Source organism: Poeciliopsis prolifica, unplaced genomic scaffold (assembly GCF_027474105.1).
Source record: "Poeciliopsis prolifica strain line A6 unplaced genomic scaffold, Auburn_PproV2 SCAFFOLD009, whole genome shotgun sequence".
Taxonomy (NCBI): Eukaryota; Metazoa; Chordata; class Actinopteri; order Cyprinodontiformes; family Poeciliidae; genus Poeciliopsis; species Poeciliopsis prolifica.
In genome coordinates, this window is record NW_026562384.1 from 10,227,983 (window position 1) to 10,251,358 (window position 23,376).

The following is a 23,376-nucleotide window of genomic DNA, read 5'->3' on the forward strand; positions in this document are numbered from 1 at the left end:
TGAATAAGTGGTTAAATATTTTTAAAAATATATTTTTTTTAAATATTTTTTTAAACAAATTGCTACAATTTGTTAAATATTAAAAACAAATTGCAAAAAGCTAATTGCTATAACAAAACACTTGTTTTATCAAATGAGAATGTGATATTTCTGATTACATACAGAACCTGCCTCTGTCGGTAATATCCACATTATACTGTTGTCATTTAGGCACAGAACAGGTTGTTTTAAAAATAATATCTGGCACCATGTGAAGATTGTAGCAGAACTCTCTTACATATAATAGAAGTCATATTGCACATAGCTCCTTCTTTACATTTGGCTCACTGAAACACTGACTTGAAGCTGGGGAATCTAAATTCTATTTTTAAAAAGTTTTTCACATTTGTTAAAGCTGTCGAATGTCATGCAAGACAAATAATATGTGGAAAAAAAAATCAACTTCCTCTGCCTTCTCCCAAAGCTTCCAGTGCTAACTACAGAAATACACCTGTCAATCAGAAACAACCAATCACAGCCAGGAAGAGAGTCTTGGCACTGGCAATCAGGCTTGTGTATGTGCTGCTCACAGTCTCCCCCTTTCTCTCTGTTATGTGACAGCTCCTCCCCATCAGCAGAACAGGCCATAACATGTCATGCCCTTAGCATGGCCACCGCTGATGCCATTAGCACATTAAGCAGCACATACACAAGCTTGACTGACAGCACCAAGATGCTTCTCTTTGCTTTGTTTGGTTGTTTCTGAATAAGAGTGGAAATAATATCTCTAGGAAGAGATGGAAGAGCTTGTTTCTTTCATAGGTTATCTCTCATACTGTCAGCACATGGTGATAATTTTAATAAATATGCATGGAAAAAAATGTTTATTAAAGTTTCATGCCTCAGTTTTAAGTCTTAGTCTCTGATAAGTGCATATTGTAGGTTTATGTTTAAACCCAAATGTATTTAATTGAATCGGAAGATCCGGTCCACTGCAGCAGTATCTTCTCTTATTGTGAATCCGCATTTAAAATGTCTTGATCTATTTTATTATACTTTATTAGACATCATCCTTGTTGATTTCAGTTATATTTTCAGTTTTTCACTTCAGCTTTTTGCTTCTATATTTTGTTAGACATCATCCTTGTGTTTAGTCTTCTAAAAAATGACCTGCTCTTGAACATCTTAAACTTTCTTTTCCATTCCATGTTTTCTTTCTCGTAAACAGTATCCCAGTTCTTCTCCTCTTCATCTCCCATCCAGGGACCCCAGGCTTCACCATTTAGTTGGGGGTCTGCTTGTGGGTCCTCTGAGGGAAACCTTACGGGTACTGCCGTCCTGTTGTAGAACACCAGTCTGGCTAAGAGCTCCTTCACAACATCTGGCCTCTGTTCAGACAGGTCAAAATGTTCGTAGGGATCTCCGGAAACATTAAAGAGCCACACAGATTTGCGAGGTTTAATGTGTCTCTCCAGGTTCCAATATTCCCGAGGAAAACCTGGAAGAATAGGAGGTGGAATCCAATCTCCATAACCAGGGTTTCCGGTCAGAAGTTTCCAGTCTCCTGCTCGAATGGAGGCCTGAATTGCGGTATTCCAAATCCCAAATCCTTTCTGCAGGGACCCAGTGCGTGCATAGTTGTATAAAGGGTCGATATTGTGGAGTATCTCAAGTCTGGGTGACTCTTTTCCTTCACTGATGGCCTCCCAGACATTGTACCCATCAACCCCCTCAGTCAGGGACTCATTGCCACCTGCCAACCCGACCAAAGTGGGATACCAGTCAGTAATGTGTACCAGTGCTTTACTAACCCTCCTTTTCTTCCTCAAGAGAGGGCTATGTACAAACCCTAAACCTCGGACACCACCCTCCCAGTAAGTACCTTTACGTCCTCGAAGTGGCCAATTGCTGCCCCCAGACAAAGGCTGGCCTCCATTATCAGTGGAAAAAATTAGGACGCTGTTTTGATAGTATCCATACTTGCGGAGGGCATACGTTATGTTGCGAACAGCTTCATCTACAATGGAGACCATTGCGGCGTACTTTCTACGTGCAACGTTCTCCAGCTCCTTATACGGGCGGATGTACTCCTGAGGACACTGCAAAGGTGTGTGAACAGCTTGAAAGGACAGGAAGATGAAGAGTGGCTGGGACAGAGGATCATGGGCCGCGAGGATCTTGCGAACTCTCTGAGTGTACAGATGTGTGGAGTATTTGCCCCTGTGTCTCCAGGCAACCAACTCGCCCTCATGGAGATCAAAACCACAAAGCCTGGGGCCATCACAGGACTCATATGTGTAGTAGTTCGTGCTGCCCGTCAGAGAGCCCAAATATGTGTCAAAGCCTCGTCTTGTGGGCAAGCACTCCTTCTTGTAGAAGCCCAGGTGCCACTTGCCAACCATGTGGGTTGAGTAGCCGAGCTGCTGAAGTCTCTGAGGGAGGGTGATCTGGTCGAAGGGCAGGCAGTTGGGTTGGCGTGGACGGATGATGGAGTGCTGAAGGCCAGTATGAATTTGGTACCTGTAGAGAGAGAAGGAGACAGAAAATATAGTTCAGAGCTCCCAGATTCCGACCTCGACCATTTTATGTAGTTACATTAAGTTCAGGCCGAGAAGTTCTCAGGGAGAGAGTTAAGAACCGGCAGCTCAAGGTGTAAGAAATACACTATGCACATTTTTGCTTTTCTGTAGGTGCAGTGGATGCTTTGTTAGCATCACACCAATCAAAAGCAAAAAAAAATTATTCTCTTTTTTGGCACTGAAAGAGGTAAATGCATTATGCTTCATATTCGGTGAAACGGATAATTATTTTCTGATAGGTTTAACAGTAGGTCAGTAATTGTGTGTGTGGTGTGTTGCTCTGTCACTTCACAAAGCTACTGGACTTTATCTTTTCACTTCAAGAAAACATGAAAAGGTTCCTGCTTTTCATTGTTTTTTTTTTTGTTTTGTTTTTTGCATTTTAAACCAATGTAATCTGTTTACAACCCTAAACAACTGACAAAATCTTTCAGATGCAGTGTTAAATCTATACGAAACAATAAAACAATGAAACAAACAATTTATCAGAATGGAAACAGACCAGAGCTGATATAATGACATAATCATTGCTTCTATATAAAGAGCTCCAAAGAAATGGTACATTTAGTCGTATATTACAAACACAGCTGCCATTTTAGCATTTTAAGAAAAGAAGCCTTAATCATTTTTGAAAGATTCATCAACTAGTGCACAGATATTAGTAATTTATAGTTGTAAGGAAATCTCTTTGCTCAGTGGACATTTGTGGAAACCATGACAATATATTGAAGATATCACTGAGCTGTAGTTGACAAGAATTGAGGTTATTATTGTCTTCAATTTTCAAAAAAACAGCTTTTACTCTCATAGAAAAACATGCAAGTGCAAATCTATGCATTCTATTTGAAACACACATTCATATATTTTAATATTAATTTGAACTACTTTATTTTTTAGCATGACATTTGAAAGTAAAAAACATGTAACACAAATGTCTCTGTTTCCTTCAGGTGAATAAAAATTAAAGAACTAATAAAATACTCTACCTGCCAGTGATGAGTTGACTTCGGGACGGTGTACAGATGGGCTGAACATAATAATTCTCCAGCTTCACACCATCTGCAGCCAGTTTATCCAGTACGGGTGTCCTAATGTCAGAGCCGTGATAGCCAATGTCATTGAAGCCCTGGTCATCTGTCATGATAAAGATTATATGAGGAGGTTGCTGGACAGGAGTCCTGTCATTGAAAGTCTGGTCAGGCTCGTTTTCCACCTGATTGGGGCTCATTAGATCCCAGCTCAGGTAGCCAAGGCTCAGCAGGCTCATCACCGAGAAACCAGTCAGGGTTGTTGTCGCCATGGTTTAAATCAATGAAGCTTGCCGATATTTTGTATGTCGTCAGTAAACCATTCCTGCTGTAAGAAAATATCCTCTCATTAGATGCTGCGATCGTCTCTTGTTACACCTGAGTTGGGGCTGAGCAAGTCATAACCTTCCTAAAGACAAAAATACACCTTCATCCTCGCTGGCTCTCCAAACTGTGCCAGGTTAAATGAAAGCGTTTCACTTTTCCAATCAACCCCGCCCATCTGCCTGGCTGGCCCACTGAAAAAACATGAGGCCCCCCTGCCTCAAAAATAATCAAACACACACACATTGCTGCTGTATCCAGGTGTTCATTCAGACTTTACATCAAGTGTTTAAAGTTATACACAATTAAGCAATGTGGATATTTCAACATTTTGCTCTGTTTCGTGTATAAACAGTTTTTATTGCCTTTAGAATTTGAGCATTTAAACATTTTGTCCCACCTATGCTCCTTCAAGGTCATGTTTTAAAAAAATTCAGTCCAATCTTCACAAATTGCATTAGAAATGTTTCCCTCTTGGGTGTATCCGTGTCAGACAGAGAATCTACAGAAAAAGACCTCCACTCACAAAATGCCTGCCGGGGGAAAGTTGGTTCTCCGGGTGGTTGTTGGGCCCCAAAGCCACAATCCCGAACACTGTTCCCCACTTTGCTCCGCAGCAGTCACAAACACGTTCCTACTATTCCTGCTGTTTTACGGGGGTGGCAGACCTGAGCGGAGAGACAGAGCAGACTCCCCGACCTCTGATAACATCTCTGAGCAGGCGTAAAAGAAGCACTTTACAAATCACCCCGAGGGTCCACAGAGCACAGCGGGACTGCAGAGCTTCAGCTGCAGCTCATGAGTGGAGGTATTGCTCCACAGCATCTCCACTGTGTAGCCCTTCCTAGCGCTGCAGATTGATTTTGACTGAGAAGGAGGGAATTTGTTCCAGTAGAACTCACAAACTTTGAGAGACTAATTTATGCTATTTTAATATGTTCTTGAATTTATAATACATTTGTAATGGGACATTTGACATAAAGCAAATAAACAAAAAAACAAAAAACAAAGGAAGCAAGACTTTTCTGGACAGGTTTTAGGTTTTGCGAGAAATGAGACAGTGGTCAAACCCGGAGAGGAACTGAGGAAAATCATTACTCACAAGAGCATCACACACAGCAGGTCCTGTCAAACTAGCTCAAATAAGGAATAAACAAAACTAGAAAAAAACGTCAGAATAATAGCCAACATGAATGCACACGTTGCTTTAAAGACAGAAAATATAGAAGTAAATCTATATGGATTACATGTAAATCCAAAACTTTGAAGAATTAATGTTGGATTTATTGTAACTACACTTTGTAGTTTGCACATTATATTAAACATTTCACAGGTGCTTTCATTTGTCCTTGTTTTCTAACATTTGCCTTCAAAAGCCTGAGCAAAACAAATTTTTGTAGTGTTTGATGGATGAAGCTAATGGTCACATTTACACTTAAATAAGACCTTCATATGAGCTTAAAAAAGTGAATTTAGTATTTAGCTTGACATCCGTTACACTGTGAGACATTTATGGTCCAGAAAATTTAAAGGGTTTCTGGAAATCTCAGGGTTAATGAAATGATACATCGCTTATGCCCACATAATGATTGATCTGTTGAAGATAGCATTTGGTAAACACACTGGAAGGTAAAACATCATCCCGTGCAAATGTTGATATTAGGACCTGTGGGTATGGAGGTTGTTTGGAAACCAGAGGAGGTATGGGCCCAACGAGAGCACAGCTGCGGTTGGACATGTTTTTCAGCAGTTGCGGCAGCATCTTTGGTGTGGAGTGTCCAAGTCTGAGGCATGTCAAACCTGAAAAGAGCAAAACAAAAGTGATAATTGTACACTTTATGTTTTATACCATTTTGTTTAGTTATGCTTTTTTTTTTCTAGACTGAGACACTCTGAACACAGTTGCAAAAATCAAGGCAAAACACAGCACTTGCATTTTATGTCAGCTAAATATTATGGTTCTTACATAATCCATCTTTGCAGTAGTTTTTGTATTAAGCAGAAATCAGCCACACATCAATCTGACATCCTCTACAAAAATTTTTTTGTTTTTTTTTTAGAAAAAAAAAATCTGTGATTACTTTGAAATACATGTGTTGCTTCGTACTGTATGTCATTCATAAAATGGTAAATGACTTGTACTTGTATCACTATTTATGAAGTCAATAGGATTCCAATCCTATTGACAATCACACTAATCGTTGTACATGAATGGAGTGCTTCCTGTTTGGAAGATGTGACTCCAACATGAGCATTTGTGTCAAAAAGATTTGTTTCAAAATGTTCTATACATTTTAACAATAAAGGAGAGATTGGTTGGGATTTTTCATTCCTTCTCGACTTTTTACCTGAAAATATGATGTGGAAAGTTTTGAAGTAAGAAATTATGTCTCAGTCTTTAGCAGCTGTGTCTGTTTTTGGTATGTGAGCAATAACCTCACTCATCTCTAACACCACAAACGCAAAAATACTGACCTCAAGCATGTACTCACTCACATTCAGTATTTTTTTGTCCTGTTGCACATTAAACATATCTCCAAAATAGCCTTAGACCACTAAGGACTCAAGCATTTACCAAGAATGTTGTAATATAAGTATTCTTAGAAAAAAACAACCTTATTCTTATACCTTCTGGGAGACTGAAAAAACAAATGCTAAATATATAAAAAGTTTGGGGGTTTTATGTCATTTATTTCAACAAATATTTGTTTGTCTGATGCAAGACTAAAATGTGGGAAGTGACAGATATTCTTGAAAACCTCAGTAGTATACGTACGGGAAACAGCATGACTCAAAGGAAGTCAGCGGTCATGTCACTTGGTCTCATTGATGTCTCTAATGAGAACAGTGGGCAAAGGTTAGATTAAACTGACTCATTTTTTAACTTTTGATCCATTGTACAGTTAGTTAGTCTGATAGAAAGCCTGTTAGTTCACATGTACAGGTCTTTTCAAGTAGCTAGAGAATAAAGAATGTTAGTAAAATTGAGTGGGTTTTGCTCTAAAAAGCTTTGAGTGGTTTAGAGTCAAAATGTAAAAGTCAAAATGTACAGAAAATTAAAGGTGAAGAAATCTTCAAAATCCTTATGGAGTCTCCAAGTTTAGTTCAAAAGTCTTCCTCTATAGACTCAAAAGAACGTAGACGTGCTTCATAAAGTCAACATGTTTCTAATATAATCTTTATATCTGCCTGCAGCTCCTGCTGTTGTTCTGTGTTAGTCTTCATCAGATGTTAGTCTTGGCAAAAGAAATCATTAGTGTAACTGAATACGGCTGCACTGTGAACACTGACCCCTTTCTAATCAAGAGAGCCCTGCCGGTAAGCCTGAGCATGATTCCTCCTCTCTACTAATCTGAATGAGTCTGGATGGAAGTGCTTCTTTTTCATTTTTATTTCTCAGCATAGAATCAGAAGCTTTCCCTCATTTCTATTCGACTTGTTGTCTCCATGTTATGTACAGTGTAGAGTCTTGTTTCAATTATTGGGAGTTATTTCTTATTTTTGTCAAGCATACTACAGAAGAATCTAATAAAAAATATAATTTGTTTTTCAAAACTGTGCCTAAGAAAAAAGCACTTTGTTGTAGATGCCACTGCAAGAGGTGTGAGTTCCAAGGTTTCGGACCAAACAAGGAATCACCGTGCATATGGCACCGTATCTCAACTCAACATAAAGTCCCTCCAAGCAGGAGAGACTGCATGTTTTGGAGCAGAGGAAAGCAGGTGATGCCAGACCTGCAGCAGAGATAGAAGAATAGAGGTTGGAGTACCCCTACTGAATGAAGGGCACAGTTCTCCTCTGATGAATGGGCTGAGAAACCGGCAAACCTGATGCATCACAGAGCCATTTCTCCCGGACCCACGTTCCAGCTCAAGGAAACCATGTTAAGAATTTCACTTACTGGTAAGAATAGCTTGAAAATTCATTAAACCATCCAATCAATAGTAATAACTGTTGCTGTGTACAAAGGGCAAACAGACTCAATGACTCCACTCTGAGTCTGTTTGCCCTCTGTAAATTTGCAATGTGGCAAAATGGCAAAAGGGCAGTCATGAAAAAAACTGAAAAAATAGGAATCCCTTGAAATGAGAAAAATGTAAATTTCTTAAAAACCAATAATAAGACCAGACGAAAACTAGTCATGAAGGCTTCCAGCATCCTGACAGCACAGTGAACTAGATGTTGAACTTTCTGGCAAGTGCTAATTGTCTCTGTATTTGAGAATGGTGTATCCTCCTAACATCTGGATAAAAATAATATAATGTATTCTTAGAGTTTAATTAGAAAAAAGCCTTTGTGTGGTTATGAGATAATGGTGTGTGATTTACTATCTATAGACATCCTTTAATGTCAGAAAATTAGCAGTTCAGAAACAAACATTCATGCTTATCTTTTAATCAGAGTTGAAAGATCATAAAGAGTTTACCCTGTCTCGATATTTCACCATCCACTCAACAGCTGCTTCCGGGTTGGAGCTCAGCGGTGATGCTCTCTCAGATCCAGACCTCGAGGACTCCGTGCATATGTTTGACTTGGCTCTCATGGAGTCGAAGCTGCACCTGGCCAGCGGCAACACTTCATTACAACCTTCTTTCCAGTCATCTGGATTAAATACTACAAGGATCCCACAGTGAAATCAGACGTTTGTGTGCTTTTTGTCCTTTGGTTCTGTTATGAAATGATCTAAGTGTTCACACATCTGTGCAAGTATTTTACTAAAACCTGTTTTATAAATTTACTCAGGTGGCAGGAATGGCAGGCTGTGGTAAGTAGATTTCACTGGTGGGAGGAGCAAGTAATTACCTGCAAAGAGACCACAGAAGAGCGATGCTAAACACCTGGAATTCAGGTTTATTTCCTGGGCTAACCTGTACAAATTTATCTTTTATTTTGTGGCCTCTTGCTATTAAAGCAAAGGGAAATTTTCAACTTCTTTTTTGTTGCTTCTGCTTTGTTAGATTAACTACCTGTTTTGCATCGATGCTTGAATAAATTTGAGCTAAAATGTGAATAACTATTTATACAATGTGCAGCAAATTGTATAAATAGTTGTTCCTCAATCTGTCCTTTTGACACTGAAAATAGGAGCTAATTCATCCATCTTGTCTGGCTGAGCTGATTATAATTGCATGCGTTAGTGAGGTTAAAAAAAAAAAGGATTGTGGAAGGTGTTGAAATCAATCTTGGTGAGACCTGCAGAGCACTGACATTGAATTTGGAATCCAGTCTGTTTGCCTTTCCTGCTGTTCTGATGAATGGGGCTCTTTCACTTTGCAGCCTTCTGCATTCTCCCCTTTAATTTGACCTAAGGTCTCACAACCACCTCTCCCAGCCTGGCATGTCTTCTAGCCCAGACAGCTTTATTTTCTCCCCAAACTAATCAGAAGTAAGGGTCACATGTTTATCCAAACACACCTGAGAGGAGACCAGCTTTCCCGGCAGCTCTGATTGGATTGTTTGACTGGGCGGTTTGTTGATTGTCTGGCTCAGGAGTAGGAGATTTTTTTTTATATATATATATATTTAGCAAGAGCAGAAATGGTTAGCAAAACTCCACAAAGCTGAAAATGTACCTATAGGATAACAAGAGTAAGCTTATTCTTAGTTTGTGGGGTGATATTGTAATATGTTCTTGAACAAACTCATGCATGCGCTTCTCTCTTTTTTTTTTTTTTCTTTTTTTTTTTAACCAAAGCCTGAAAACTACTCCAGGTGGCTTTAATCAGTCTGTGGACTTGACCTCAGTCTCCCCTGAGACCCTGACATTAGATGTTTTATTGTTAATTTTGCAAAGTAAGTTTTGGGTTCTGAAAAGTGAAATATTTTTTCCCTAATGGCTAACCAATTGGATGTGGTAACAAACTCCTCTGACTTCAAATGTTGATCCAATTCTTTTCCAAAGTGCGGTACACCTTTTAGAAATTCTTCCGCCTTGTGTTTGTTGATGCAATGCTCTCTTTCAGAAAGATCAATTTTCCAGGTCCAAAGTACCAATGTTTTTTAACCAAAGTTGATTAGTTTTTGTTTTGTTTTTCAGGCAAGAGACAAAGCTGATGGAACCCAGACCAGAAGTCTGAAGCTTTCTGAGGCAGTAAATGTTTAGGGTTTGACCAAGCCGGAGATGCTCCTTCTCCAGGTGGTAGTCTGGACCCTCCTCTATTGAATTTCTCACTCTGTCCTAAACTTTCCCTCAGACTTAAGAGTATCCCTCCATTTTCTAAATAGCCAGCTATTCTTGAAGAATTGTGGAGAGGCTGGGAGCGATGTTTTGAGCAGTCATCGGCCAAAAGGCAGGATACACCCTGGAGAGGTCAAAGGCCAGCTCCAAAACACACTAAGGTCAGTCACAGACCAAATGACAGCGTTGTGGTGCTTCCTAAAAACAGACTGAAGATTGTTTAACATTGATTCAAACATAAAAACTTAGAATTAGCTGTATTATTCAGTTAATTCTGTTTTTTATCTGGATTTGAAATCAATTTAAAACGCATAAATTCTGATCTAAACAGAAAGAAATTTGGTTTCCTTTAAAATGTGGTTGAATAACAACGTTAACCAACAGGAGGAAACGCCAACACCACGAACTACATCTCCCATGATGCACCGCAGCGGTTGACGGGGAAATGCATCCTGTACCAGAGTTCAGGTACAGGATGTTTCGGTTTAAACGAGTCTGCGTACCATGTGGCTAGTTTTAGCGACCAAACCCTCGTCCCTGTAGCTTTCTGCTCGTGTTTTCGTTCTGATCATGTCCGTGAACGCATCACAACTGGAGCTGAACCAGCTCATCCACCGCCACTTGAAGGAGCATGGTTTCCTTTCAGCTGCGGAGGAGCTTCAGAGGCACAGCCCACAGGTCAACACGGTGCACACAGTCACAATGCTGCATGGACGAGTAACGTTACTATGGGCAAAAAGTGCGCCAAACTCCGCACAACGCTGCGAACTCACGGAACGCTAATCGGAAGGCGATTCGTGAGGTTTTTGTCTTTGGCGCCCTGCAGAGACCTGTTCAAACTCAGCCCTCCGATGTTTCAGAAGAAATAGTTGCTTTATTTAAAAAAAAAAATGCTTTCTGGCATTAGCGGGTGTCGTAATAATGTCTTACCAGCTGAACGACGCCGGTTCACAAAAGTTGTGCATCATCGGTCGCGTAAATGCAGCCTTTTGGGTGTTCTGCAATGATCATGGGATATTCTGCACAGATAAAATGTACAGTGATTTGCAGGAGCGCTGGTTGGGATGCTGTGATCTGTGCTGTGATCTAGATGGTCCTTGTTGTCGGTCAGTCCTCGGATTGGAGGGTTAAGGAGTCATCATCACTCTGCAACAGAGTGAAAAAACATAACATCCCCCATGAACTCCGAGAGCCAGTGTTTTCTGGCAACTTTAACGTGAAATTGTATAGTTTTTATTAATTGAAGCTTTTTCAAAGAATTGTTCCCGCTAAACAAGTTGATTCCCAAAAAGTGTTTTCTTTGCTTTAGTATTAAAGAACTAAAACTTAAAACTGTGTCATTCAGATACTTAGGGAAATGTTTGAATGTTTTTGAGGCTAATTCTCATAAAAACTTCAGTTTAATTTTTAAAGGTCCCTTTCATCCAATATTTTTCTTCTGATAAAAGTGTACTTGCAGTTGTATAAGACATGTGAACAAAGGAAATCCTTCATGTAATCTTGTTTCAATCGGATCTGCACTGTGCACATTTTTGGGCAGCTTCCTACTAACGTTAAATAGCTGTGTGCATTTACAGTAAAGTTACTGACATGCAGTGCCGGCCCCTAATTGTTGGTACCCCAGAAAAATATGTTTGTCATTGAAATGGCATTATCACACACTAAAATAATAACGCTGCAGTTATGAAGAGTCTTTTACCGTCATTATTGTCTTCCTCATTGAGGAAACCTTGTTCTTGTTCAGCTCTTTTGTTCTGAATTTATAATTCATGATTATTCTGATCCATTGACATTGAAAATCCGAGATGAGTAGCTATTTTTCTGTTTCCTGACTTTCAACCCCATGCCTCGCTTGAATGAAATGTTATTTTCTCTTTCTTGTGTTGAGAAATATTCATTCATTCATTACCCAGAAAGAATGGAAATTGTTTCCCAGACAGTCTGATGAACATAAAAATCTTAACATGCCAGTGAATGTTCTCTAAATTAGGTAAAGTTCATACTAAAACGGAAAATGTGGCATTTAAAAGGCCAGAACTGCAACATTTTGACACAGTGCCATGATTGAGTTCTGTCATAAGCAATAAAATTAAAAAAAGATTTCTTGGTTATTTGAGATCTTCTAGTGTTTGTTTCGATTTTTAATCTATTTAATACAGTAAAGCTAATATAAAAGATTAATTTTGTCAAAATGGAGCTGCAGTTGAGCCTGGCGGTTTAGAACATTATAATATTACACATAATTAATGAATTAAGAAAACGGAGTACTGCGAGAACTGTTTTATTGAAATACCAAGTTTGAAATGCATTTTGTTCAACTGCATTAAATTTGATGTTTAACTTTTTTTTTTATTTCCTACAGGGGGAGTCAAAATCATCAGTCTCTTTATTAGACATCTACAAATCATGGTTAAAGTGAGCCTTTTTTGATCAAATAAACAAAACGATTATCTCAGGAGATTTTTCCTGTTTTGACATGAACTCAAACTGTTTTTACTCCTGACAGGAACCCAAAAAAGAAAAGGAAATCAGAAAAATGCTCGAAATCAGGAAAAAAGTCTCCCTCTAAAGGTGCAACTGTTAGTTTTTTCTTACTGGCATTCCTATTTTGGAAATTAAATGTGGCTAGTATTGATGCTATTATTAAGTATTCAGATCCTTTTTAACATTTTGCCTGCTTGTCATATTAAGGCAAGTCTGCCTCACCAGCGAGGAAGATGGATAAACCAGCTAAAACCTCAGCTTCACCAAAGAAGGTAAAGCTTCCATCTCCTCCTGTGTCACCTCTTCAATATTTTCAATCTTTTTTTTTCTGTTTTTTTTTTTTTTTTTCAGTCTGTTTCAGCAAAAAGAAAAAAAAGTGACGAAAAGCCAAGTCAAAGTGTTAAAGCAAAGAAATCTAAGCCTAACACAACAGAGAACGCCACCAGTGACGGATCAGACTCTGACAGCAGTCTGGATTTAGAGAAGTGGAAGAAATTATCCCACCAGATGACAGGTGGGAGAGTGTTTGTGAAGTTTAGAACGTTTTGGCAATGTGAATATTTTTGCTGTGCGAAAGTATTCCTCCCTGTTGAAAAGTTTCCCATTTTGTCTCGTCACATCTTCATTTTGATTAAACTGTGAAATGGGAGGAATAAAACTTTTTACAAGTAAGAATATGAAAAGTGTGGCATGCATTTATGTTCAGCCTCTCTGGGTCAATGCATTGCAGAAATACAACTTGCGGTGATTACAACTGTAGAGTTTAATGTGACTGCCAGCTTTGAGCATCGGGAGATGAGTTTATCAATTTCTTTTCTGCTAAGTAATTCAACTTCAGTCAGATTGGATGTCTGAAGACATGAATGTGCGTCCATGAATCTTAATCTTGTTGTCATAAAATGTCAAAGTGTATTTGTGGTTGTAGCACTACAAAATCTGAAAAAGTAAATGCAACTCCGGCTGGTGTTTGAATCACTCAGCCAAATTTCTGTTTGCTGTGTCTCTGCAGAGGCCGACTTTGCCAAGATGGAAGCCATCAACGAACTGACCTCTGAATCGCAGCCCAAGAAAAAGAGAAGCCGAAAGCCGCCGGCCAAACCTCTGTCCAAAGCTGACGCTCCCGTCCAGCAAAATGGTGAGACGATTGGACAGAATGAACAGGACGAAGAGAAAGTTGGGACACAAACGCCAACAAAGAAGAATGCAGCAAAAAGGAGCAAGAAAGAAAGTCCATCGCCTGTGTCCTCCCCGAGCAAGCAGAGTCCAAATAAAAGAGTGAAAAGTGTAGAGGACGAGCAGGCTTCGTCCGGACTTCCTGAGAAATTTGAAAAACAAACACATTTACAAGAAATGTTGATCCCTGTGAATGCCAACGAGGAAATGGCAAGTGAAACCAAGATAAAGAAGAAAAAAAAGAAAGCAAAGGAGGAAAATGAGGACAAGACAGAGGGGAGTGCAAATGAGACAAATAGTGATGGAAAAGACAAAAAACAAAAAAGGAGAGAAATCACGGAGCAGGAGGATGATGATGGTCAGACAGAAGGAGAAAAGAGAATAGCTAAAGAGGGAAAGATGGAAGAGGGAGGCAGCGACAATGAGAACTTTTCTGAGTTAAGCGTACAGAAAAAGAAAGCGAAAAAGAAGAAAAAGGACAAATCCAGCAGCGAGGAAGGCTTGGCTCAAATAGACGAAAAGAAGAAAACGATGGTTGTTGGTGAAGAAAATTTTAAACAACCAGATAAAAAAATAAAACCTGGTACACCAAAACCAAAGAAAAAAGAAAATAACAATATGAAGGGTAATTTAGACCATATAAATGAGGCAGAGGAAGAAAGTGGTGAGCAAAACATTGAAGAAATAGAGAATTCTAAGAAAATGGTAACAAAAGAGAAAACCAGTAGTGAGAAATATTTGGCTGAAATGCATAAAAAGAAAGAAAAGAAGAAAAAAGTACTTAACAATGAAGGGTACTCAGAACTGCTAGATTTGAAAGCAAATCCAGAGCAAATCATAAGTATAGATGAAGCTGGAGGCAACAAGAAATGCGAGCAAAACGATCAGGGGAAGAAAGCAAAGAAAAAGAAAGACAAAAGCGTTACGGAGAAAAATTTAGAGCATGAAACGATGGCAGCAGAAGAAAATGTTGAAGACAAATACAATTCAGAGCAAATGGTTGGGGAAAAGAAATCAAAGAAGAAGAAAAGAGAGTCTCTTGGCTGCAAAGAATTCCCAGAGGAAGTAGCTCTAGAAAAGAAAGCAAAAAAGAAGAATCAGAAGTCTGACGAAAATGATTTAGTCGAAGAAGAGAAACCAAAAGATGACGACGATCATACGAACAATAAATCTACTTTAGAGACAGACGAGGGGAGTCTGGAAATCGCAAGTCCTCTGAAAAAAAAGAAAAGTGAGTCATAAGCAGAATGTGATTATGGCAGTGTGCAGGTTTTCTGGGTTTGTTCACCTTGAGCTTCATTTTCTTTCAGAGAAAAACAAATTAAAATCTGACGAGGCTCCAGAGGAAGCTGACATTTCTACACAAAATTCCTCGACAACACAACCTAACTCTGCTGACGTCCACAGAAAGGTACAAATAGCACTCAAGATGAGCACATTGATGAACTCTAAAATGCTCAGTTTCTTTACTGTTCAGTCATGCATGTACAGTGACTAATTATCTGCTATTAATCTTCCACAGAAAAAGAAATCCAAGAGGACAGAGTCATGAATTGACTCCTTAACCCAGTAGAAGCTCAGAATGAAGCTACGCATCATTTCTAACCAGAACTACATGGGTTAAAAAGTCAGCATAAAAAACTTGTAAATAAAATGGACATTTTAATTTTGGTACTATTTGTACTTTTTTAAATAGTTTTTAGGCACTCTGTAGCACATAAAGGTGTGTATTTTCTACATGTCGTGTTTAGTGTCTGATATTTCACCTGGGAGACGTCTACATTAAATTTCTGATCTCAGAGATAACTTCATATGTTGGTTCAAGGACTGCAATTGAAAAAAATGCATCCCTGTACATTTTTACTCATCTGTTGGTTTTATTCACTCCTCTGCCACTAGGATTTTGTGGCCAAGAAAACATCTCAATTATTTTTCCCCTCTTTGTATTCATACATTTTACTGTTTTGTTTTTTTTTTTTTTAACTTTGTCAAAAAATATTATTTTGTTGCAAGTTTTGGTGTACATTGCACATAAATGTTTTACTGCAAAATAAACATAGTTTTGTATCTATAATCTTCCTTCTAGTCCTATGTAGAGCATGCACATAGTAAATTGTTTTAACATTTAATTGCTACAGTATATGTGAAAATTATCCTGTATTTTGTTCTGGTATGTCAGGAATATTGTATAAATTTGTCTCTCTGCCAAAGGCCCTTGGAACTGTCGGGGTGCACAGCATCATGAACCCTGAAATACTGCAGCATTCTTTAAAAATCCAACGAACTATGAAAATGTTAGTGCATTTTAGCCACATAATCATATTTTCTCAAATCAAATATTCCCTTTGTGCATCAAAAGATTAGTTTTATACAATAAAAAATACTTTTTTGCATAAGATTGGTCTTTTACCTTGTTTTTCTTTGCCATTCGTGTCAACAAATCCGTTTGTAGCAATTCAACAGCTTCCAAAAATTTCAAGCGTTGTATTATGTGCGTCCGCTAGGGGGCGACGCAGCCCGTAAAGGGAGGTGAAGCGACAGCAGCAAGCAAGAGTCCCGGATGTCATGACTGCCATGGTTACAGTTTCTGGTTACGCTGAAATGAACTGAGCATCTGACGGAAAGTTTGTTTTTTGTAGTTTTATGCTAAATTGTGTTTTGCTGCCTGTGAAATGTGGAGATTAAATAAAGTTCGCCATAAAGCCGGTGGGCATGCTAACAACCAGGAGGAGCTCAGGACGAAGAGGAGAGAAAAAGAAAGAGGTAAGACTTTAGGAAGTGGGTAACCCAGCTGTCAGTGGGTGCATGGAAACCCCAGTACAACCAAACATACTCAATTTGATTTAAGAAGAGAAGCCGCTACACCTAACAAAGTGCTCGTCAGCAGGTTTGGCCTCCTTATTAATGGAGATATTTGGAGAGTTTGCTGATCTTCGCAGGCTATAAGATACCAGGAAGGAAAGCTATCAATAGCATTAAAGATAACTCGTGTTGCTCGTCATGATTATGTCATAAACACAAATGCGTTTCTACAGTTCTTCATATAGAAACACCACTTTAACTTCTCTTTTCTGTGTTTGTTTCCATGCATCTTCAGTCTTGTGTTGCTCATTGTTGAACATGTTATCTTCATGTGCTTCCTTCTTGTGTGGTACTTAATAACTAAAGATTGATTGACCTGAGGAGGGTTTGAAGCAATTTTCAAACGAGTCCATAATTCCGCAGTGGAAAGAATTGCTTACAAGTAGCAACATTTGAACAGTGGCTAATCTTGCCACTCCAAGTAAATACCATCCCACCAATATCAAAGCAATGTTGAGAAATTACAAAAAGCCTAAGAGCTCAATCTCAGGCTCTGCACGGCTTCATTATCTGTCGCACCTTGCAATAATCGACGATACTATGATGCTGTGAAAGATAAATGTTGTTACAAACATGCCCCTACACTGGACAAAAATCCTTAACACTGAACAGAAAATAATGAAGGTGTTGCAGTGGCTTAGTCAAAGTCCAAACACGAACTTCATTGAAAATTTTGTTAACCTCAATGTTTTTTAGCTTTTGTTTTAATTCATGTAAAATGTGGTAAGCATCTGAAAACTGATAGCAGTTTTCAGTTTTAAAGCATCTGAAAACGGCTTTAAAACTCAAATAACTTGAGTTTTAAAGCATTGTGGGGGTCTTGCTGTCCTTTCTGCTTCAGCACTGAGGCAAGCTCGCAGAGACAGACAACTTGTGAGCAAGAGGCTCCTTCTTAATGAAGATGAAGAACAGGACACCATGGAGGTTACACCTGGGGAACAGGTAAGTTTCATTAGATCTGATTGATTATTTTCCCCTAGTTTGACAATATAACAACATACAGATTTTCTTCCTCCCCAGGATTTGGTCAACTTGTTCCAAAAACTTCAACATGGGGGCACAGAAAAAGAGGCCTTCTTAAGACCCTTGAGTAAAGCTCTGCGTAATCCATCAGCTCAACTCACCTTCATTAAGTATGGTTTTAACGTCCATCACCATAAAAAGTGAGTTCAGTCGATTTCACCTGTGATGAACTGTGTGTGCGGATGTGTCCTATCAGGCTGGAGAACAGCATGCACCTGCTGGTCGGCCTCCTCACCGGCTCTGACGCCCGCTGCCGTCTGCAAGCCGTTCGCTGTCTTCATGAGCTCTCTCACTCCACCCACACCAGCGTTGCATCCGCCTGTCTGCCCGCCACTCCCTACCTGCTCACATACCTATCAGGGCAGAGCACCAAGTTCACAGTGGGTCTTCACTCATCTCACATGTTCATTATTAGTAGCATCATGTTATTAAAGAGACAGTTTTTAGCTTAGAGTTTGTGAATGTTTCTATCTGCACAGGAGCTGTGTCTGTACACACTGGGGAATATATGCCCGGACAGCGAGAGGGTAAAAGAGAGGCTTCTGGCCCAGGGAATCATCCCAGCACTGGCCAGCTGTATACAGGTAAGCTATAACTTGCGATGGAAAAGTAACTGCATCTGGAGTAATTTCTGTTTATATGTTTGTGCAAAAACTTTAAGAGCATCAAACCACATTTGGGGAAAAAAAAAGAACAAAAAGAATAATATGAAAAATTCTATCTGCGATTGAACAAGAAAGAGCTTTACAATACATAATTTTGAAATCGATAGTTATTGCTTTGCATCAATAACTATTCAGGTGTTATTTTTGTTAGATTTTGGATCAGTGACATAATTAGAGACTTTGGAAAAGTCTGGAACTTGCTTTTATCGTTTAACTTTCCAACTCTGGAAAAGCGAGGCAACATTTACTTTTTTTTAAAAAAATTTCCTTCATTCATTTTTTTCTTAATTGTATGACTTGCAAATAAATTTCAAAATAATATATTTTTCTCCAATGAAGAAGAAAATAGGTTTTCAAAACCCTCTAAAAGTAATAATAATGTTTGTTTTTTGTTTTTCAAACAGAGTTAAAGTGTAAACAATTGCAGTGTGAGATTTAAAGAATAAGCATTTAGAGTTTCCTAATGTAGTCTGGAGTAGGCAAATAGAAGTGGTATATATTTTAATGTTGCCATAAATAAACCAGTTTTCTTTGCAAAATTGATCACGTTGTTTCAAATTTAATAGGTAAATGTTTTAATATTTAAAGTTCTGTAAAATCTCTGAAATTTAAATTTGAATGTGTAATAAAAAATCTGTTTTTATTTTGCATTTCAGAACCACAGACATAACCTGGCAGTGATGGAAGCTGCAGGCTTCGCCCTCTTTCAGCTTCTGCAGAGCAAAGATGCAGCGCTGAAAGTTATCCCGTCAGTACACTCAGGGCATCAGTTTCCTCTTGGAAAATTACATGTTCTGAACAACAGTATCTTTAACACATCTGTAAGTTCTGAGTAACTTTACTGTGTGTTTGCAGGGCAGTTTTGGCCTCCAGTTTACCTTCACAGCTGCTATCAGTTCTGACCCCTGATCCTGATTTTGGTCTGGCTCCAGCTATAGAGTGTGCATGGTGTCTGCACTCCCTCACATCCAGGTGAAAGCTTTGATATTCAGACACTGTTGTTTTGTTTGTTTGTTTTTTATCTTTGCATATTTGTTCTTACTTGTGGTAATATTTGTTTTCTGTCTTTTCTCAAAATTGCATTTAGCAGCTCTGAGGATCACAGAGAGCTGTTGGCGCTAGGGGCCTTGAGGCAGTGCGGTTCCTTGTTAGTGTCACTAGGTGGTGCTGTGGCTGCTGGAAACACTCACCAAGGCATGGAGCTGGTGTGTAAATTCTTACTTTTAGGCTTTTATGCTTGTCACTTTATATTGGTTTCTTTGAATGTTATTTTTTACCTTTTATCCTATTAGTTTAATTGAAAATGTGCATCATGGTCTTTCTTGCATGTCAGTTAAAAAACAGATTTAAAGTATTTTTTTTTTTATCATATTCAAGTGTATTCAAGTTTGTGCCATGATAACTGATGAGTCAAAAAATATCCTTCGTAGCTCGTGTGTCCCTTGCTGAGGTGCGTTGGAAACCTCTTGTCGTCCTGCCCTGCAGAAGCTCTCCACTCTCAGCTGGTTGGTGCTGATCTGGTGGCGCCGCTATGTGAACTTGTTGTTGGCCTTATCCACACTCTGCCGGCCCTGGCCAGAGAGATAGCCTGGGTCCTCAACAACCTCACAGGTATGAGTCGTCTCCAATCTCAACCACTGTGACTACAAGTTAAGTTCTTGTAACTGGTTAAGTTTTGAGCAGGAACAAATTGTCTTTAACAAAATATTTTCTGCAAGTTTCTAAGTTCATCTGAGGTTAATATCATCACAGTATAATTACAGTAGGCTTCAGATGTTGTTGAATAAACAGCTTCACGAAGACAAAGTAACACAGCAGACAGGTCGGAGATGAAGTGGTGGAGAACTTTAAAGCATGGGTTTGCTATTTTACTTTTTTCTAAGCTTTAACATCTCTGGGAGCATTGTTTAATCATCTACAAAAATGGAAGGAGAATGGCCTGACTGTGATCCTATCAAGACATGGTCATCCTCATAAAATGAGAAGCCTGACAGGGAGAACATTAGCGATGCAGTCAGATGTGTAAAGGAGCTGCCCAGCTCTACATATCATGTAGGAGAGTCTGTTGATATGACAACTGTGAATTGTCCACACCTCAAATCTGGCCTTTACGAGAGTAAGGAAAGAAGAAATCTGTTATTTAAAAAGCCACAGAAAGTTCAGTATTCAGTTTCACACGAAAAATAACACTCACCCCTTGCATCATCCTTAATGTAGAAACATGAGGGTGTCAACATCATGCGGTGAGGAAATTTTCATCACAAGGGACAGGAGTCATAGTCGGGGTCCACCAAAGTCATACATGCCACACTTTACAGATTTTTAATTGTAAAGAAAATGAAATGCACCTATCATTGTGATGTTTTATTTTCTTAGTTACTTAGTTGAAATCCATACAAAATACATTTGAGCTTGAGATTGTAATGTGACAATGTGCAAAACCTTTGCAAAAACAGTAGACTAAGCAAAAAAATCCATATTTCCTAAGATCTAAGTAGTTGTAAATAACCAAGCACCGGATGTTGTGAAAGAGAAGAAATGTGTCCTATTATACTTCACACATCTGAATGTATTTAATCACTTGCATTGTGAGCAAGAAATTATTATAAATGCTTGGAATGGTTCAGAAGCAGGAACTCCTGTAATTGTTAATCAGTTTTAATCTGTGTTTTTCTCTCCTCTCTGTTCCAGCCCACTCCACAGAATCTTGTTCTGCTCTCTTAACTTTAAACTTGGTGCCTAGACTGTTGGAGCTTCTATCTTTTTCTAAAGGCATTAACACTATGGTCAGCAAAAACTACAGCTCTCCTCTATACCTATAGCTGATATTTATTGTGCCTTCTCCTTTATGTCTAACACATATCATACATTGTGTGTGTTACATTTAGGTTCTAAGGGTTTTAGCAAATGTTGCCCACAAGAAAAAGGAATTCTGCATCCAGCTGGCAGAGCTTGGACTGCTGTCTGCCCTCACTGCTACTCTAAAAATGGCCGACCAAGACATGGTGACTCTGAGTCTGGAAGTCTTGTTCATGATGATTGTTAGCTCTCCGCAGGTATGCAGGGCCTAATAAGATGCTAAAACAATTCACATTTGCTAAGCTGCTATAACAGTGTTTGCCTTTGTTAAATAACCCTGTTATTCCTTCCAGATAGCAGAGCAGTTTGTCAGCCAAGGTGGACTTTCAGTTTTAGAAGCCATTCAGTACAACAGCGATGGAGAGGTGAGGCGAAGGGCAGCATACCTCCTGGAGCAGCACGTATTCAACGAAAAATAGTATGAAATGACCTTATTTACTTTGACTTGCTTATATTTGTTGACTTTAGGAATTACATCATAACAATATAAGCTTTTGTGTTGCAGATGAAAAAACGTTACTGGTTCACCGGACCCAATCCTAGGACAACTTAAAGAAAAGGAAGGCTTGTTTTATATTCTACAACCTCTATAATGCTATCAAATGGTTGCACTTACATTTTAAGTGTAGATTTTTAATGTATTTTTTTCTAAATGATGAATTGTACACACTTGCTTTTTTGTTCTGCACAATTTGTCAAATCCATGAAGATTTGACAAAATCTCATACGTAGTTTATGAAATTAGCTTTTTCTACTATGGGTTTCTGTGCTGGTACAGTATACTCAGTGTAATGTGTCTACATGCCCAGTTAGCAATGTACCAACCATTATATTTTCATATCATAAAAAAGATAAAATATTTGAGTAAATTGTAATAAAAGTGAAACTAAACTTTTTCTATTGATTTATTGCTCCCAAACTGATATGTTTCTATAATTTATATCTGTTAATTTTGTTAACTGTGGTTTACAGCTTATGAAAACCCCACATCCGGTTTCTCAGAATATTACACAAGACCAACAATTTTTAATATTGAAATGTTTTGTGATGGACATATCACTGTGTTTGTGCTCATGGAGGAAAATGGCTGCTTGGACACTGTGAGCAGTCATTGGCTTCCTCCATCAGGCAGCCAAGCCACAAAAGTGCATTATTAAAGAAGTTTGGAAAATTGAGTAGAAGGTAAAAGTGTAGTTAAAAAGAGGTGGACAGACAACTGGGCTATAAAGAGTTTAATAAGCAAAAGATTTTGAGGGAAATTCACACTGTGTGTACGACTCAAATCAGATCTTTATGCACAACCACACAGATTTCCAAGATCTCAGATACAAGCAGGGCCGGCCCAAGCCTCCACGGGGCCCTAAGCAAGATTTGGTTTTGGGGCCCTCTAGTTCTGCTAACAATGTGGACTGGCTGGAATCAGCAGTCCGAACATTAGATCATTCACACACCTACATCTCTGGCAGTGCTGTTTAAATTATATACATGTAAAATATAGTACACATTTACTGGCCAACTGATATCTGGGCGCCGATTTTCTTGATTTTGGGGGATCGTGATCGACCAATATTTACATGTGAAGCCCATCTTATCTTCGTCAGTAAAGGTGTCCTGCGTTTTGAAGCCAAAAATACCTCAGAAATTTACAGAGCCAACCATGAGAATTAACTCATTTCAAGTTTACATTCAATTTCACATAAACACAAAGACCATAGCATAAATGTTTGGCTGTTGAACTGGACCGTTCAAGCTAGTTTTCTATTAGAAGCTTTACAAATCTTTTACATTTCATTGCCAAGCCAAGATAAATAAACCTTTATCTTGGCTTTTTCTATTCTTCCTCTTTCTTTTCTCCCTCCCTGAAGGATAAGTCCTTTTTGAGACATTACGTTGCTTCTGGTCTGAGCTTTGGATGCTCTGGACATTGTATGGCAGCTCATGTTACCGGTAAAGCGTGCAGTATCTACCACAGCCACCAGGGGCCTCCAAAAGCTTTTTTTTTTCTTTTCTTTTTGTCCATAAAATAATGATTTCTGCATACATTATCAAATATATATTATTGTAAAAATAAATCCTTTCATAGTGAAATTTGTTTTTTTTATATATATTGTAATATAAAAATTAGGGGGCCCTTCAGTGGCTTTGGCTTAGTTTGCTTATGTATTGGGCCGGCCCTGGATACAACTGCGGTATTCCTTCTGTTATTCCACTCCAGATTATAA

The 23,376-nt window shown here is 38.7% G+C and overlaps 3 protein-coding genes across 6 annotated transcripts; 2 read left to right on the top strand and 1 right to left on the bottom strand.

The window, feature by feature from the left end:
- Positions 1-345: 345 nt before the first annotated feature.
- On the bottom strand, positions 346-3,858 carry arsia (arylsulfatase family, member Ia). The gene is made up of 2 exons (XM_055034494.1): positions 3,545-3,858; positions 346-2,499 (listed from the first exon to the last, which is right to left on the bottom strand). The coding sequence occupies exons 1-2, from the start codon at positions 3,856-3,858 to the stop codon at positions 1,101-1,103; spliced, it is 1,713 nt and encodes a 570-aa protein (XP_054890469.1). The 3' UTR covers positions 346-1,100.
- Positions 3,859-9,947: 6,089 nt separating this feature from the next.
- tcof1 (treacle ribosome biogenesis factor 1) lies at positions 9,948-16,141 on the top strand. 2 transcript variants are annotated; one of them, XM_055034735.1, is made up of 9 exons: positions 9,948-10,046; positions 10,136-10,249; positions 12,451-12,503; positions 12,595-12,659; positions 12,780-12,844; positions 12,924-13,086; positions 13,582-14,976; positions 15,056-15,156; positions 15,268-16,141. In XM_055034735.1, the coding sequence occupies exons 1-9, from the start codon at positions 10,032-10,034 to the stop codon at positions 15,295-15,297; spliced, it is 2,001 nt and encodes a 666-aa protein (XP_054890710.1). In that variant the 5' UTR covers positions 9,948-10,031; the 3' UTR covers positions 15,298-16,141. The 2 variants fall into 2 exon arrangements, with proteins under 2 accessions (XP_054890710.1, XP_054890711.1); XM_055034736.1 differs by lacking the exons at positions 9,948-10,046; positions 10,136-10,249 and adding an exon at positions 10,566-10,766.
- A 165-nt stretch (positions 16,142-16,306) lies between these two features.
- tmco6 (transmembrane and coiled-coil domains 6) lies at positions 16,307-22,484 on the top strand. 3 transcript variants are annotated; one of them, XM_055034414.1, is made up of 13 exons: positions 16,307-16,508; positions 17,449-17,549; positions 17,628-17,740; positions 17,827-18,010; positions 18,110-18,214; positions 18,952-19,043; positions 19,151-19,267; positions 19,386-19,500; positions 19,726-19,906; positions 20,987-21,081; positions 21,184-21,351; positions 21,448-21,572; positions 21,660-22,483. In XM_055034414.1, coding segments are annotated over exons 1-13 (1,488 nt in total). In that variant the 5' UTR covers positions 16,307-16,417; the 3' UTR covers positions 21,661-22,483. The 3 variants fall into 3 exon arrangements, with proteins under 3 accessions (XP_054890389.1, XP_054890388.1, XP_054890390.1); XM_055034415.1 differs by having other exon boundaries at positions 16,396-16,508; positions 19,383-19,500; positions 21,660-22,484; XM_055034413.1 differs by lacking the exon at positions 21,660-22,483 and having other exon boundaries at positions 19,383-19,500; positions 21,448-21,573.
- The last annotated feature ends 892 nt before the right edge of the window (positions 22,485-23,376 follow it).